At 35.8% G+C, this 15,131-nt stretch overlaps 1 protein-coding gene across 1 annotated transcript; it reads left to right on the top strand.

The window, feature by feature from the left end:
- The first annotated feature begins 10,041 nt into the window (after positions 1–10,041).
- On the top strand, positions 10,042–11,388 carry LOC7462049 (vascular-related unknown protein 1). Its single transcript, XM_024584990.2, has 3 exons — positions 10,042–10,668; positions 10,771–10,839; positions 10,980–11,388. Exons 1-3 carry the CDS (start codon positions 10,342–10,344, stop codon positions 11,139–11,141), a joined length of 558 nt encoding a protein of 185 aa, XP_024440758.1. The 5' UTR covers positions 10,042–10,341; the 3' UTR covers positions 11,142–11,388.
- Positions 11,389–15,131: the final 3,743 nt, after the last annotated feature.

The raw sequence follows: 15,131 nt of genomic DNA, 5'->3' as shown, positions 1-15,131 counted from the left end.
TTTTATTTTTTTTTTATTTTTGCTCACAATAAATGTTTGCATCTAATATGATGTAAATGCACCAACGGGAAATGAAAAGACAAAAAAAACTAAATGAACAAAATGTAATTCTTTCGTTCTTTTTTTTTTTTTTTATTTCTTGGCCCTCCTTTTCTCAAAAAATGGTGATCAGAAAGCTTGGGCTAGGCTTTATGCTATGCCCATTACGCTTAATAAACCCACAAAGTGTCATCAGCGAGTGCTTAAACATATCAATTTTGTGCAACCTCTTGCGGACCCAAGAAGGTTTTAACCAAAGCTAGCCTCGAAATTGGAATCAATGCTTCATTCTAGCAGGCTATTTAGTTGGAGCAAGCCCAGAGACTTTGACTCAAGTAAGAGTAAGACCAATCCACCTAATTTCATTTTTTATGTACTCATTTTTTATGTCCAAGATTAAGACCATCACTATGGATTTTTTTGGGTCATGTTAATCCAGTTCAATCTATTGGCTCAGTTTTTATTAAAAAAAAAAAAACTAGACTGGTTGTTTTTTTAAATCAAAACCGATTCAAATCGACCAGTTTTGGTTCGGTTTGGTTATTTTAGAACAAAAACCAGTTCAAACTGACCGGTTCCAGTTTTGTTCGGTTTGGCTAGGTTTTTTTTCCGGTTTGAGTTCGGATCGGTTTTTTTTCAGGCTTATAAAACCAAAACTGAATCAAACCGGTCGGTTTTTTTTTTTAAATTCTAATCAATTTTCTTTCACGGTTTGATTTTTTCAGGTTTTTTTTTTATTTTCTCGTTTAAATCCAAATGAAAAAAAAAACATATATATATATAAACAATGTTATCACCTGAAGGTGATTCTGTTGGTAGGATAACAAATCACTTTCTGACACGTAAAAATAAGGCTGGATGGTATTGCTACAGAACCCATTAACTCACATATTTAGATTCATTTTTTTATTATTTTATATATAAAGTTATAAACAGATACGAGTAGAGATGCACGGACACAAAATAAACGACTTACAAAAAAATATTTTTATATTGAATTAAAACAGACGACTACGGTAGAAACGCACAGACATGAAATTAAAAACACAAACGTAGTCCTAAGAAAAAATTAGCACTATGTTTGTCAAGACAGTGTTCATATGGACAATTAATTTATAATATCCATTGATTAACGCATTTGTTTATTATCTCACCCATCAAACACGTGCACTTGCATAATAAAAGAAATTAAATGAATGCCAACAAATTAATATTAGTATATACCTCCGTATCAATTCAAGAGCAAAACCGATTGTTAAACTCAATTCGCAGCATCCATAAAATCATTCGCAATGAGCAAGTTAACAAGATGAGTTTTATAATTAACCTCAACGGAAAATGCAGAAAAACGATCTGGAATCCAAGGGAGATGGGAGGCTTGTGCTTTACACGCAACGGGCTTCTGGCTGGCTTGGACAGTGGGGGCACGCGTAATCCACGTGCGGCTGCTGGTCCTGCAAGAAAAGAAACAAAGCACAGAGATTTGAGGGACTCCTTCTGTCTTGTTGGCAACTGGGATTCCAGGGGGATCTTGGGCTGCTTCGGTTTTTATGGTGCTGGGATTGTTAACCGTAGAGGCAGGATGGTGGCTGGTTGACGGGTGAAGGCTTGCGACGGGAGAAACAGTGTGATCTTGGTGGCGCTGATGGCTATGGGTGTAGCTGCTGTGATTTTTGTTGGGGATTCTGCTCCCCATGCAGAACGGTGGTATTCATGATCATTGTCCAAAGGAGGCTAAGCACACTAACACACAATATTTAACGTGGTTCGGCAAATCGCTTACATCCACGGGAGAGATCGATATTATTAGAGATAGAGAAAGAATACAACACACGGAGGAGGATCACATCCACTCAACTCCCATCTCACATTGCTACATAGGGCAGCAGCTGCATAAGGCAGCAGGGCTGCTGGTTGCAGCCCTTCTCTCTTTCTCTCTTCTTCTCTTTTTTTGTAGCTCTACTACTAGACTCTCTCTCTCATTTTGTGCTGCACTCTTGGTGTCTATTTATAGGCTTCAATGACAACTTCTTTTGCTTCTTTGTCAACAATGGTGGCTGCCAAACTTACCAAACTTTGACATTAGACAATGGTTGTTGGCTGCCACCAACAACCCACCATTGTAGCCTCTTTCTTTGACAATGTCAAGGGGCTGCAAATATCGCACCAACAACCCTCTTTGACTCTTACATGGCAGTCATCTTCTTTGACAATGGCAGCCATCTTCTTTGACAATGGCAGCTACATAATTGGCAATATTCCAACAATCACCCCCTTTGCCATTTATGTGGGTAATTATCCTCTTGCTTCTTCAGCACCCACTTGCATCCTGCAGCTCTTCCAAGCTTACCATTCTGAGAGCATCTTTGGCCAAGTTTACAGGTACTTGCCAAACTTTTCAATCACCAGAGTCACCAAAGCACACCTTTTCTCACACAAAAAGATCACTACAACCAGATGGTCTGTCACATCACATCTGAAGAGTGTTAACACTTGTCTCTGGGATAACACTCCCCTTCGAGCGTATTAACCATGCTCAATCCGGAATGATTTATCAAGCCTCACATCAAGGCTTACAACACCCCCTCAAATGGAAATATCTATTTCCGAGTGTGACAGTTATTATCTGAGTATTTCAATGTGATCACGAGCTCACCACTCTTCCAAGAGTCTACTCATCTTGGAGTTGTGTCTGCCCTCTCTTCCACTCTAGGAACCATGCCTTACATCTCCGTGAGTCTCCCGCTCTTAGTTCTAAGAGTCCAGGTAGCTCTCCACCTTTAACCATGGGGCAGCCCATTAAAAGTTGATCTATATCTGTCTTCATACTTTGAGTATTACAATGCCATTACCAAGCTCACTACCTTGACAAGAGTCAACTTGTTCTCGGAACCTGCGCATGTCCTCTGCTCATTCCTAACAGTTGCGTCTTAATGCTCCACAAGTCATCCACTTATTTGTCCAAGGAAAATGTTATCTAGCTCATTGATCTTTAGCCTAGGGGCATGAAAGTCAATCCCGTATTTGTCTCCATACTCATCATAACCACTTCATTGGTTATACACCTGTCCACTCATATCTAGCCATCACATTGGCTTTGAGGCGTTCTGAACTGGGCTCCTTTCATGGCCCTCACACCTTCTCTAAGGTGTCTTTGCCCTTTGTCATGGGGCAGTCTGAACTTGGGCTCATATTATGGCCCGCACACCTTCTGTCTGAGGCGTCTCCGTTCATCGTCATACGGCGGTCTGAACTGGGGCTCCTATCGTGGCCCTCACACCTTCTGTCTGAGGTGTCTCCGCTTGTTGTCATGCGGTAGTCTGAACTTGGGCTCATATTATGGCCCGCACACCTTTTCTCTAAGGTGTCTTCGCCTTTCATAGGCGGTCGCATCCTTCTTCATCTGAGATGCTTCAAAGTGGCTCCAAAAGTCTCTACCACCATGTGAACTATGGGAGAGATCACTGCCACTAATTACATAGAAAGATGATGTTGCGGTATACTCCTCGCAATCCTCCACCTTGATTTCTATGTTTGGAGCTTCTATGCCTTTCTGCTTGACAACTCCACCTACACCAACTCTCTTCGGTGTCTTCGCCTTTCATCATAGGCGGTTGCACCCCCTCAATTAGGTGCCTCTGCAACAGCTCTCTATCCATCCTTGTATGTATTGGAAAGGTCTTCGCTTGTTGTCATCATCAAGAGCACAAGAGACTTCATGTTGTACACAACTTCTACACAATCTCTGCTCTGAGCTTCATCTGGGAACTCTTCTTCTCCTTGCACCTGCTGTCTCATTTTAGTACCTTGTTGGATCACGGGTACTCCTGTACAATCTCCGTGTGCCCTCGTGTAATTTCTGTTCTCCAGATTTCTTCTTATTCCTTGTTTATGTTTGACAGCAGCTCATCCTGTCACAACACTTGTCCAAGTCAAAATAGGATGTCAATCTTTATCTCCTTGTTGTATTTCTCTTCCATTATCAAGGTCTTCATCAATTCTACCCTCGAGAAATCACAGTCACCGAATCTAACTTCTTTGGAGAAATCACCACTCCATCAGATCCTTGAATTTATGGAACCCAACTGTTCCTTTGTGTTGTCGTCTTGCTAGTCTTCAACCATTTCATTACAAACTGCTATATATACGAAAATAGTACCGTATGGATAATCCTTCAACTAAGCAAGTTCCCAGGAAAGATTAGAGGGGTCACACTGGTCCCGCTTAAAACCCAATCTCCTAGACAGAACTTCTTACGCCATAATTATCCATCATACTGTCTTTCCGTATATACAACCATTTGCTAGCTTTGTTGCAGCTTTCCTTTACAAGAGATCTGGGGTATCTTCGTTTTATACCTGATTTCTCAACATCTAGCGAGACTACCCATGCTTGGATTCGTCAAGATTGGTCTTCATCAATTTCCACTCTCCACCTCAAATCATCCACATGATCGAGTGTCAAGAGAGTCCTAATTTTGCCTTCATTTGGCAAATAAAAAATCTCTTTATTTAGTAGTTCAACATATGTAATTGGGTAAACATGTGCACCTTCTTCTTCATCATCTCCATCGACCACCATGATGACCTTCAGATGCCTCCTAATCGGGCAATCTCTTTTTGTTAATGCACCACCACCATTTCTGGTCACAATCTCAATGATCAGACCGTACCATTGCATCCGGAACGATCAAATTAGCTAGAAACAAGTCTGAAATCATCCAAATCGCATTTCAGACGGCTAAGATTTGATCAAAACAATTCTGGCTTGATGAGCGGCTTAGATTCAATCTCAAATCTGGTTGCACGTAGGATCAGCTACACTGGATCCTATCCCTCGGCTCGCGGCTCGGCTCCACTCGGCTCTGCTCAACTCAGTTTGGCTCGCGGCTGATGACGTGGTTGGTGGGTCCCACTATGCTGACGTGTCAGGTGACTGGTCGCTGACATGGCATGCCAACTGGCGTGCTGACGTCACATATGCGTCATGATGATGTCATCATAATACAGGTCATGCACATGGGTTGGATCATCTGGTATTCGGGTCGGGTCAGCCCATTCGGGCGAAGAAGACGCGTGGCTCACGTGTGGCGTGTTGGTCCGCGTGGGCAGCCTCCTTTCCGGCCTGTGTTGGCGCGTGCGGGCATGTCCCACGTCAGAATTTTACGTTGTTTTCACCAGTGGCTTCGTCTTTTCCTCCTTTACATAGTGGTATGGTCAAAACACAAGTTTGACAACTTTCATTTTTGAGCAAAAATCAAACACTACTTTAAACCATAAGCTCTGATACCAATTTGTTGGGGATTCTGCTTCCCATGCGGAACGGTGGTGTTCATGATCATTGCCCAAAGGAGGCTAAGCACACTAACACACAATATTTAACGTGGTTCGGCAAATCACCTACATCCATGGGAGAGATCGATATTATTTGAGATAGAGAAAGAATACAACACACGGAGGAGAATCACATCCACTCAACTCCCATCTCACATTACTACATAGGGCAGCAGCTGCATAAGGCAGCAGGGCTGCTGGTTGCAGCCCTTCTTTCTTTCTCTCTTCTTCTCTTTTTTTGTAGCTCTACTACTAGACTCTCTCTCTCATTTTGTGCTGCACTCTTGGTGTCTATTTATAGGCTTCAATGACAACTTCTCTTGCTTCTTTGTCAACAATGGTAGCTGCCAAACTTACCAAACTTTGACATTAGACAATGGTTGTTGCCTGCCACCAACAACCCACCATTGTAGCCTCTTTCTTTGACAATGTCAAGGGGCTGCAAATATCGCACCAACAGCCCTCTTTAACTCTAACATGGTAGCCATCTTTTTTGACAATGGTAGCTACATAATTGGCAATATTCCAACAATTTTAGTTTGATGGAAGATGGCCAGTGATGGAGGAGATGGGTTGTGGAGATTCATTTTCGGCTGGCTTATGAAAGCAAGAGGCCAGGAACGGTGATTGTTTACGGCTTCTTTGTTTGTTGTGGCTGGAGATGGTGGTGACTACGCTGGGATAATGGAGGCTGGTTGTTGAATGTCTTGGTTTGTTAGGGGTTAATTCGGGTGCAAGAGACTGAAGGATGGCAGGCGGTGCAAGGAGGATGGATGAATAATGCTACGAGTGCAGGTTTTTCACTGCAGTGCAAAAATAGGGAACAAAAATTTGTATTGGAACCAAATTTTTATTCAAACAAATTAAAATTATTTAGACACTCAAAAATTCCTTGATTAAATTTAAATAATGAGATTGCATAACAATTAATAAATACCTAAACATGAAAACTAATTTCACGTGAAAAAGTAATTAAAAGGTAAAAATTAGTTCAGATAGTATATTTAAAACAGAAGATGTAAAATTAAGACAGATAATTGTAATAGAATGGAGATCCATCAAATTAGTAAAATCCTGGTGATGGAGGTGGGCTCAATATGGGAAGTGTGCTAATCTCTAAATCTTGTAATCTGTTTATTGGTCAATTCTGTTCGGGTCTATTTCAGGCCCGATATAAATCTCAAAAAGGCCTTGAGCCCTTTTAAGGGCCCACTCCTCAGCCTAAGCCTGGCTCGAGACAAACTTCAGGCTTTCGAGGGCCTATTAGACAACTTCAATATTGTACAAACCTTTAATTTTCTTTCTATTACCGAAGATGCAAGATGTGGTAGGCAACAAATTAACTCGTGATGCATGCCCGATGCCCTATACTTTTTTAATCGCAAATCAATCGCATCAAATTACGAAGGGGTTTGGGAAAATTTAATTTCTAATATCTATGTTATATTTTTAAAATTTGACAAAAATATAATTTTATATTTCTAGAAAATATGCATGAAAAATCTTTAGGATTTGATCATGTGCATTAAAATCAAATATCTTTTTTTGATCTTTTTTTTAAATAAAGAATTTTCAGATTTTTTTGAGAGAAAAAATCAGAGATTTTGATATCGGATCTGTATCTTATAATGTAAGTCTACGACCCGATATTAGACAAAATTATTTAAAAAAACATGACAAACCCACACATAATTTTAAACATGGTCTTTTGAAAAATTTAAAATTTATTATTATTATTATTATTATTTATTATTTGGGCTGGACCCAGCCCGAGGCCCAGGTCTGGCCTAGTCATATAGGGCTTGGCCAACTGCAAGCCCAACAATCCCACTAGCCAACAATGCCCTCACCTAGCCTAGGTAAGCTTCTTTTCCTCTCTTTTGCACTCCATTTCTTCTAACACATACAAGACGTGAATTAATTCATGTCCTGCAGAAGAAAGCTAAGGTGGGCTAGACTTGTCCCAGCCATTTGGGCAGCTGTTAATTGCATTTGAATGTCATTCTCATCACAGAAGTGAGTGACCTCTTCTGATGTAAACTCTCCCTCATGATTAGTTCAAAGACTCTTTATGAATACACTGGTTTCTTTCTCAACTCTAGCTTTGTAGGATTTAAAGATAGTAATTGCTTCTGATTTTTCAACCAAGAAATAAACCCAAGTTTTTCTGCTAAAGTCATTAATAAAGGTAATGAGATACCTTTTTTAGCTGTTCGAGATTGGGTTTATTGGCCCACGTATGTCTGTATGAACTAGCTGAATAACTTTAAATGCCCTCTATGTACTTTCCTTTGGAAAAGGATAACAATGTTGTTTTCATGTCAAGCAGTCTTCGCAGATCTTCAAAGGAGCCTTCAATTGAGGCAATCCATCCACCATATTCTTTTGTTGGATCACCTTGAGACCATTCCAACTAAGATTACCATAGTGGCAATGCCAGAGTTGAGTTTGATCTATGGTCATAGAGGAGAAGCAGTTTTCCTTTTTTGGCGGATAACAACCAAGCACAACAAACATTCTGTTATATATGCCATCTCGGTTTCCATGATTAAACCTTTTTTCATAATGATAAATCTTGCACTTTCTGTGTTGCATGAGCACTGCAAGACCCTTCTCTTGCAATTGACCATTGCTTAGTAAATTGTTCTTCAACTCTGGCACAAAGAAAACATCAGTAATCACCTATATGATCCCATTTATCTTTATTCGAATATTGCATTTCCCTTGTACAGTGAGACTTGTATATTACCCAGCTTCACTTTTTCTCTAAAATTATTATCTAATTGTGAGAATAATTCTCTTTCTCCCACACATGTGGTTACTACACCCAGAATCAAGAAACCACAAGTGATCTCTTCCAACCTCGTTGCCATCCACATACACCATTAAAAGCATCTCTTCATTGGTCTCAACAAAGTTGACTCTTGTATCTCTTGCTTTTTTGGGACATTCCCATTGAAAATGACCCAACTCATGACAGTTATAACACTCTAGAGTAGTTTTATCAAACCTAAACCTGCTCCTACCTCTTCCTCTACCTCGATAAGAACCTCTATCATCACCTCTTCCTCTTAGTTGAGGTTCGTAAACGATCCGAAAGGCTTTTTCATCCACAGTGTGACAGATGATTTGTTGTTCATGCACCAATAAACTACTTTGAAGCTTATCTATGGATAAAATATCCAAATCATTTGATTCCTTGATCGAGCATACAACATAGTCATCCTTTAGAGTCATGGATCTCAAGATCATCTTGATGATTACCACATCCTTTATTCTTTCACCGGGAATTCTCATCTTATTGGTTGTGGTAAGAATTCTTCCAAAGTAGTCATTTACTGATTCCCCAGTTTTCATGTGCAACACTTCAAACTCATTGCGAAGAGCTTGGAGTTGAGCACGTTTAACTCGTGTTGTCCCTTAGTACTTATGCTTTAAAGAGTCCTAAATATCTTTTGTTGTGTCCTTTTTCAATATTGTCTCTAAAATAGATCGATCAATAGCTTAAAACAAATAATTTTTAACCTTCAGGTCCTTCAACTTTTGATCCTCAATCACCTTTATCTATCCCTCAGTGAGATTGGTCCCTTTTGCTGCTGCAGTGATCCTAGTTTCCACCAAACTCCAATACTTCTTGGAACGCAAAAAATTCTCCTTAAGCATACTCTAGTGATCATAGTGTCCATCAAACCGTGGGATAGCAGGCTGCATAAAGTTGCTCTCGCTTGTCATGTTATTCTTTCACGCTAATGTATGTGTTGTTGATCAAGCCACGTGATAATGCTTTAATACCAAATGTTATAACCAAGTACAATTGACAAAGAACTTTGCAAAAATAAAAGCACTATAACTCACATATGCAGGAAGAATTATCTTATTGTTAAAGAACCAACATGGCTCATCAAAACAAAAAATGAAATAACAACTCACGACTTTACAATCCTAGAATTGTGGTGCATAACTAATTGCAAAACAGAGAATCACTTGTCCTTTAAGGGTAGGGATTATTACACATGACTTCAAACCACTAAAATCTTGAAAAGAATGAAACATGAACCTTATCAATCTAGGAGATTTTAATAATTTTAACAGAATTTTTAGTGAAGTATATATATATAACACCAGAATTAACTCTTAAATGCCTATAAAACTTTAAAGCTGAATATATTCATCAATTGTTCAAAGTCTTCCCTAGTTTTATTTTATGCATGGATTAATGTTAATATTATAATAATAATGTTATTATTGAATAAAGGAAGATCGGTAGAGATTGACTAGTACTCTCCGAGAAAGCCCGTGGCAACTTGGGATGCACACCGTTCCTTTTGTTTTTTGTTTTTTTGTCGTCAGTCCCAAACCTAACTTAAGAATAGGCTGGCCATATTTAGCTGAAGGAGCTTAGCAGGTTGAGTCTTTCACCAATTCATTGCTGTAGTCCACGCACTCTTTCTCTCTTTGCTCTTGTTTTTTTTGTTATTTTTTGTTTTTTTGAATTGACTCATTGAGACATTAATTGTATATGGTTGAAAGGTAAGTCATGATAAAGAAAGTGGCTACCAATGATGTGTTGCAAATCCAATTTTAACCACAAAGGTCAACCCTTCTCCCTCTATCATTTTCTTTTTTTTCTCCTCCTGCACGTTCTTCTCTCTCTCTCTCTCGCTCAACTCTCAAGTCTCATGTCTTTTTCTTCTTTTTTTTCGTGAGCCTTGTTTTTCTGTTGCAACTGCTAGGTTTAACTTCCTCAACTCCCTAGGACCCACATGGCGAACCAAGATTCGACAATGTGGGTTCCCTTTTCTAGCATTCCTTAATCATCATCTCCTTTTCTATTATAAAATCCCTCTCTCTTTCTTCTCAAGTCCTGCAGGCACCATAGCATATTACTACCACTTGCTAGCTACCATCTTGGTTGATTTTCTCTTCTCTGATTTTACTCTCTGTTTGTTTGTTAAATAGATTCTGATATATGGAAGACTTCTCTATTAATCATTCATCAATGAATAAAGCTGTTTCGGTCTCTCCAGCTGAGGAGAGTGGGTGGACATCTTATTTTGAAGATTTCTCTAACCATAAAGAAGAAGATCATAGTTTATGCTCTATTACTTTTGATAGCTCCTCAATGGTTTCTGATGCTGCTTCTTTTCCTCCATGGAAATCATCTCATGCTGTTGCCTGCTCTTCCATCAATGGGGGTTTGCCGAAAGAGTTAACTTTCAAGAAAACAAGAGCCAAGGAAATTTCTCTTGATGATTCCTTGGAGGATACTGCTAGTTCTCCTGTTAATAGCCCCAAGGTTATATTAATGGCTCTCTCTCTCTCTCTCTCTCTCTCTCTCTCTAAGAAAAAGATCTGAAATAAACTTTTTATTTTAACCATTCCAGTATTTTATCAACAGGTTAGAGATTTGAGACCGATATCAGAGAATCCCACGAAAACAAATGATCAATATTTTAACAGTTCTCTGGTAAACTACTGATTCTCTCGATTTCCCACAAAATCTTCTCTTCTTTTAAAGTTTTCATGGAATAAAATTAGTTTGGTATAATGATCAGTAGTTATATAACATGGGTGAAGTCTAAATAATTGACTTTTGTGATTTTGTAGGGTAATAAAGAAGGCAGTGGTTTAGAGCAATATGCAGAAGGGCTGGAAACAAGTGAAAGATGTGAAATAATCTTCAGTAGTGGGAAGAATGACTGCATAGATTTGAAGAAGAGAGGGTTGTGCTTGGTTCCTTTGTCCATGTTAGTTAACTATCTGGGTTAAACTCATATAATATCTCTCTCTATGTTTCGTGTCCTCCTTGCAGCAGAACTATTAATTATCAAGCTGTCCGAAGGAAATTGTAGTTGATGACCAAGTAATCTATATGTCTATCTCTCTTTCTCCCTCTCTTTCTTTCTTCATCTGTAAAATCTAGTTCAAATCTTCCGTATTGTATATATTCAAGAAACAAAGTAGAAAACAATCTTCAGCAAATTAAGCATATATATGCATGTGAATATTATTTTCATGAGCTTGTAACTTAATTAAATAATACCCAAGTAGTAGAAGGAAAGCCATGTTTAACCCTGTAAAAGGCTATGGTAATATGGTACTTAAATAGGGCCATATTGTCGGAACTCTGAAGCTGTCCTAAATCTGTTCGACAGATGACCTTTGATGCCATTGTACACATTTGTCTACAAAGAAAAGACACCTGTGAAACTTTGATGCTATCATACCTAGCTAGATTGTTAGGGCTGCAATGTGGATAGAGTTTGGACTTCAATGTGAACTCGTGACAGGATGATCACCTGAAGTTTTTGGAGGAAAATTATTATACCTCGAAAACTCCTTCATCAATATTTTGGTTTTTTTTTTTTTCAAGTTAGCAGGGAATAATTCTGTTTTAAAACAATTTAGGGGAATGATATAATTTGATTTTGTTGTATTTTTGTAACAAAATACACAGATGCTCAACTCACCATTTCCCTTGAAATCTCTTTTAAAAAACTCATTAAAAAACTCACCATTTCCCTTGAAATCTCTTTTAAAAAACTCATTAATCACTTAGATTTTACCTTTAAAATAACTAAAAATCTAACCTTTTCTATTCTTTAAGCATCATTTAACCTTGTTGTGTTAAAAATCCATGGTTTCCTTTGCTGCTGCCACCATTATCATCATTGCCTATTAATTCATTCTTATAGTTTTATAAGTAAGGTAAACATAATATATTGCTATTAATTTATATTTGGTTTGGTTGAAAACAAATAATTACTTAAGTTGAATTTAAGGTTTATGATGAATTTAATATTTGTTTAATCAATGATAAATTAGTTAAGAATAATTCAATTAGAGTTTATTTGATATAGTTATATATGGAAAAAAAATTGAATTAATGATGAATTAATTATTTCAATTAATTATGTGTTGTGTTTTATTTAGGTTAAGTTGTCGAATTAAAAATTATATATATATTATTGGAACCGGCTAATAATGTAGTTAAATATGCACACAAGTACATGCAATGGAGCATAAATGTGGTTGAATTATAACAAATTACATGTTTCATTAAATTGTTGATAAATTGACGAATTTAGTATTTTCTTTGAATTAAACTAATTTTCTATGAATTTGCGTTTGATTTAATATAATTGAGCATGAAAATATCAATCAATAAAGTATCATGAATTCTATTTATTTTTTGTTAAGTTTGCTTTAACGTTAAATTTTGATAATTTGATTGAATTTGCTATGAATTTTGCCAATTAGGATTGAGGCAGTGCAATTTAGTTAAAATTATACATTAAATTGACTAGAATCCAATTATTTTTTATACAAAATGTCTAATAACATATTTATGTTATGTTATTACAGTGACAATATTGTTACTGAAGTGAACAATAGTATCACATACAGTAGTGGAAGCAATTTGTTGTTAACTAATAATTTAGGCATGTCATATATAAAAATGAAAGAAATTATTTGTCATGTACTTGGATGGGTTTATAATGATATTAATGTTGAAATAACTTGGAGGTGTCAAATTGTTGAATAACAAATATTATCATGTACCGATTGTGTATGATGGTAGTCTTAAGACAATGATTGATTCTTTCATTCAAAGTGGTTCGAACCCAAAACCTTACAATAACCAAAACGGTCTGACTATTTTAGCTACTATCCAACCGTTTTACCAAATATCTAACTGTTTCTCAAAACAATTTTCATGAGAATATTACGATTCAAAAACACTATACTTTATTAATGTCATAGTTCAGAACCGCTACATTATTGAAATGTCGTAGTTTTAAGCAACAACATCCTCAAACTATGCTATTTTACCAAAATTATTTTATCTTATACTATTTTGGTATTTAATTATATTTTGAATATTAATTACCCAATTTATCCGAATATTTTAGTTCTGATTATTCTTTCCATCACTTTTATTTTATATTCCCAATAGTTTTAAATTTATTTTTGGAAAGAGAGAGTTGCGTAAATTAATTGTCGTCTGAATCCCCGTAGAGTGCAGCTTTATGTCACAAGAAAGTAAAAACTCGAACATTTCATAGTCTAAACTCTAACGATGAATGATTTTCCTCTGACTGGTCGTACAACTAGAGATAAACCTCTACTATCAGTTTCCACAAACTGACTTGAAATATGTCAGTACCCTTTGATAGATTGATGCCATTGTGATTGTACACATTTGTCTCAACTCTCTACAGATGTGATTGAGTTATAGCCTTCAACTTCATAACTTTATATTAGAATTTCTCAATTATTATTAAATTATTGTGTCAGAGATCACGGTCTTTGTGTCATTTTCTTTACAATTGGAATAAATGATAAATTATTTGAAACAAAAGAAACTTTTATGGGCAATTTAAAGGGTCCAAATCATAATTTCAAATATCTTCATCAATACTGTTATGATTGTTTTTTAAAATATTTTTATTTATAAATATATTAGAATAATATTTTTTTATTTTTAAAATAAAAATCAGCGTATCAAAATAATTTAAAAACACCAAAATAATATTAATTTAAAAAAAAATTAATTTTTTTTTTAATTTTGAAATGCAAGAATAAAAAGAACTAATTAGAAAGCCAATTCAAAAATTAAAAGATTACAGGAGTGCGCGTGTGTATTTTCGGAAGTGTTTTTGCCAAATGTTTTTATGGGAGCTATTTTATTGTTTTAATGGAGAAATCGGAACCATCCAAAAACAAGCAAATTAAAAAAAAAAAAAAAAAACCTGGCAGGTATTCCAGTTATATTGAGGTGTTGTTTGGGCAGGTGGCAGCAAAGAAGGGATAAGTTCATGAAATTCAGTACTGGAAACTTGAAAGCTTCAACGTACCACCTATACCTAAGCTAGAATGGACATTGCAATATCTTCCTTCATAGAAATATCTAATAATAATGATGGTAACAAGAACAGTATTATAATTGATTTGCTACATATTAAAAAAAAAAAAAATTAACCACACTTTACGATTACTCTATAGCTACTGATAAGGTAATTTCAAGTTAAATTTTTATTTGAAAATATATTAAAATAATATTTATTTTTAATTTTTAAAATTTATTTTTAATATCAGTACATCAAAACAATCTAAAAATATTAAAAAATTAATTTAAAAAAAAATATTTTAAAAAAAATTAATAAAATGATAGTTTAAGGTAAAATTAGTCTTTTGTGCAAGCGTAAAATTCAAAGCAGTATAATTAATTAATAGTCAAGCTTTTAGAGTAAATGTCCGTTTGAGAAAGACTTTTTTAAAAATTAATTATTATTTTTAAAAAAATTTAAATTAATATACTAATATCAAAAATAAAATTTAAAAAATAAATAAATAATATTATTTTGATATATTTCCAAACAAAAAATATTTGTTAAAAAAAAGTGAAAAGAAATTGAGAACCCATTTTTATGGAAATACATTAATTGAAGGAGTATATAAATATACACACACACATAATTGTATCGGTGTATTGTAATTGTTTAATTTTTTATATATAATAAAACTACCATCAATATATGCCAACAGCTAGTCAAACAACACCGTTTCAAGATTTCTCATTGCGACGTTCTATCCGTTGACCCCACAGCAAGAAGAAAAATGAATGCAGTCGGCAGAATTTAGCTACACAGTTCTTGACATACATATATTAAGTATTTTATAAATAATTACTTTTCATTAATTAGCCGAAGCCTAAATTCCCTGAACCCTAACAAGGTAAAATTATAATTAAATGAA

Source organism: Populus trichocarpa, chromosome 14, assembly GCF_000002775.5.
Source record: "Populus trichocarpa isolate Nisqually-1 chromosome 14, P.trichocarpa_v4.1, whole genome shotgun sequence".
In the NCBI taxonomy this organism is placed as follows: domain Eukaryota; kingdom Viridiplantae; phylum Streptophyta; class Magnoliopsida; order Malpighiales; family Salicaceae; genus Populus; species Populus trichocarpa.
The sequence above is the reverse complement of the archived record's forward strand: the minus strand, read 5'-3'. Positions and strand labels throughout refer to the sequence as shown.

What these genes read in the sequence shown, in the direction of transcription:
- LOC7462049 (XM_024584990.2), top strand. Translation starts at nt 10,342, where the DNA reads ATGGAAGACTTCTCTATTAATCATTCATCAATGAATAAAGCTGTTTCG. An exon ending in CTCCTGTTAATAGCCCCAAG is followed by an intron (nt 10,669 to 10,770) that starts GTTATATTAATG and finishes TTTTATCAACAG; the next exon opens with GTTAGAGATTTGAGACCGAT. An exon ending in AATATTTTAACAGTTCTCTG is followed by an intron (nt 10,840 to 10,979) that starts GTAAACTACTGA and finishes GTGATTTTGTAG; the next exon opens with GGTAATAAAGAAGGCAGTGG.